The following is a 2,415-nucleotide window of genomic DNA, read 5'->3' on the forward strand; positions in this document are numbered from 1 at the left end:
AGGTTTGGGGGGGGGTCCAGGGAGAGGGTTAGGGGTGCGGGGGGGGTCTGGGGTCCCCCCCTCGTCAGTGGGAGTCGTTCTTGATGACGATCTCCAGTCCGTGCTGGCGCAGCTGAGCCCGTAGCAGCAGGTTCTTGTTCTTCAGGTCCTCCACCTGAATTTGGGAGGGGTCTAGGGGGGGTCAGAGATCCCAAAATACCCACCCGGAACCCCAAAATAACCCTCCCACCCCAAAATACCCCCCAGAGCCCTCCCAGTTTCCCCCAGTGCCCCCAGTCCGACCTGCCGCCGCAGTCCCTCATTGTCCACCGGGAGCTGCTCCTGCCCTCCCACTGTTCCCAGTTCCCTCCCATTGCTCCCAGCTCCACTCCCAGCACCTCCCACTGTTCCCAGTCTCTCCCAGTGCCCTCCCGTTCCCTCCCAGCCCCCCCAGTGCCCCCAGTCGGACCTGCTGCCGCAGCACCTCGTTGTCGAGCTGCAGCTGGTCCAGGCCCTGCAGCTCCTCGGAGAGCCGGAGGTTGCTCTGCCGCAGCTCCTGGATGTAGTCGCAGGCCTTGGACAGGATCCCGCCCTTGCTCTGGAAATTCGGGAATTCCGGGGGTCAGGGGGGCTGGGGGGGGGGCCAAAACCGCCCCCCTGGGGGAGGGGAAGGGGCACGGACCTGCCCGGATTTGGTATTTTCCATGGAACAGTCGGGAATGATCTTGGAGAGTTGGACGATCCAGTTGTTGATCTTGTCCCGGCGCCGGCGCTCCACTGGGAACGGGGGAAAACAACAGGATTTGGGATCTCCCTGGATTTGGGATTCCCCTGGATTTGGGATCCCCCTGGATTTGGGGTCCCTCCCTGGTACCTTCATTGTGCTGTGCCCGACGTTTCTCATCCCGGGTGGCTCTTGGAGCCTCCGATTTCCTGCGGAAAAGGGGGTGGGAAGGGGCCACGTGGGGCCAAGTGTGCCCAGGTGTGTCCCCAGGTGTGCCCGGGTGCGTCCCAGGTGTGTCCCCAGGTGTGCCCAAATGTGTCCCAGATGTCCCCAGGTGTATCCCAGATGTCCCCAGGTGCATCCCAGGTGTATCCAGGTGTTTCCAGATGTGCCCCAGGCGTCCCCAGGTATATCCAGATGTGTCCCAGGTGTATCCAGGCATGCCCCACGCGCCCCAGGTGTGCCCAGATGTGCCCAGGTGTGTCCCAGGTACTCACGGGGAGTAGGGGTGGGCACGGGGGGCGATGGAACGTTGGGCTCCCCCCGGGAGCACTTCCTGTGGTGACATCATCACAAAAAACTGCCCTGGGGACCCAAAACAGACAGGTGAGACCCAAATGGCACAGGTGAGACCCAAAAATGGAACCCCAAACCCTCTCCAGGTGACTCCAAACCCCCTGCAGGTGCCCCTCGTACCTGTGGGCGTGGGCTGCCCCAGCAGCCCCTCGGAGCTCTGGGTGGTGACCACGGCGGTGGCCGCGGTGGCCGCGGTGCCCCCCGAGCCCCCGTCGGCCACGCCCGCAGGGAAGTAGGTGTAGTGGGTCTCGGTGGGCGTGGCCTCCGTCTCCACCCCCTCCTCGCTCGTGAAGGCGCCCTGGATCACGGCCTGGGGACAGGTGACACAGGTGAGGGACAGGGGGAGAACACAGGGGGGACACAGGCGAGACAGGTAGGAGAAGAGCCTCAGATGAGACAGGTGAGGCAGGTGGGACCCAGGGGAGACCAAGAGGTAAGTGGGACACAGTGGGGATGTGGGTAAGACAGATGGGACACAGGTGGGACACAGAACACAGATGGAACAGGTGGGGGACATGGGTGGCACACGGGTGGCACAGGTGAGCAGGGGGTGCTTGGGTGTGGCTGGGGCTCACCTGTGTCATGGACTGAGCCGCTGGGTACCCGCTGATGGCGCTGGTGCCCTCGGTCTGCGCGTCCAGCTGCCCGTCAGCCACCTGGATCACCCGGTACATCACCTGCCACAGGTGAGACAGGTGAGACACAGACCCGCCCCAGGTGTCCATCACCACCTGCACCACCCCGTACAACACTTGGCACAGGTGTGCCCAGGTGTGCCATAGCTGTGTGCCCTCACCCTCAGTGCCCCAGGTGTGCCATACCTGCGTGCCCCCCCTCCCTCAGTGCCCAGGTGCTCTCACCTGCGTGCCCCCGCCCTCGGTCCTGAACACATACTTGACGCCGGGGTCGGGGAAGGTGGCGGCCGATTGGATGCTGGCGATGGCCACGCTCGTGGGGTCCTCCCCGGTGGCCACCGACCCTGGGGGGGCAACCAGTGAGGGGGGCACCCAAAGTGGGGGGACACTGGGGAGGGGGGCAATGTGGGGGGGAGGAAGGGGGTACCACACTCCCATAGCCCCCCCAAGAACCTTCCAGCCCCCCACAACCCCCCCAAATCTCCCCCATAATTCCCCAAA

At 64.7% G+C, this 2,415-nt stretch overlaps 1 protein-coding gene across 1 annotated transcript; it reads right to left on the minus strand.

Annotated features, from left to right (window-relative positions):
- Positions 1 to 48: 48 nt before the first annotated feature.
- On the minus strand, positions 49 to 2,265 carry USF1 (upstream transcription factor 1). The gene is made up of 8 exons (XM_027911021.1): positions 2,140 to 2,265; positions 1,855 to 1,956; positions 1,400 to 1,589; positions 1,201 to 1,288; positions 854 to 912; positions 662 to 756; positions 449 to 577; positions 49 to 154 (listed from the first exon to the last, which is right to left on the minus strand). The coding sequence occupies exons 2-8, from the start codon at positions 1,951 to 1,953 to the stop codon at positions 65 to 67; spliced, it is 750 nt and encodes a 249-aa protein (XP_027766822.1). The 5' UTR covers positions 1,954 to 1,956; positions 2,140 to 2,265; the 3' UTR covers positions 49 to 64.
- Between the last annotated feature and the right edge of the window lie 150 nt (positions 2,266 to 2,415).

This window comes from Empidonax traillii, unplaced genomic scaffold (genome assembly GCF_003031625.1).
Source record: "Empidonax traillii isolate 1590-97213 ecotype Southwest subspecies unplaced genomic scaffold, ASM303162v1 scaffold5740:size16771, whole genome shotgun sequence".
NCBI lineage: Eukaryota > Metazoa > Chordata > Aves > Passeriformes > Tyrannidae > Empidonax > Empidonax traillii.

What these genes read in the sequence shown, in the direction of transcription:
- USF1 (XM_027911021.1), bottom strand. Translation starts at nt 1,953, where the DNA reads ATGTACCGGGTGATCCAGGTGGCTGACGGGCAGCTGGACGCGCAGACC. An exon ending in CGGCTCAGTCCATGACACAG is followed by an intron (nt 1,590 to 1,854) that starts GTGAGCCCCAGC and finishes ACCTGTCCCCAG; the next exon opens with GCCGTGATCCAGGGCGCCTT. An exon ending in ACGAGGTGCTGCGGCAGCAG is followed by an intron (nt 155 to 448) that starts GTCCGACTGGGG and finishes TCCCAAATTCAG; the next exon opens with GTGGAGGACCTGAAGAACAA.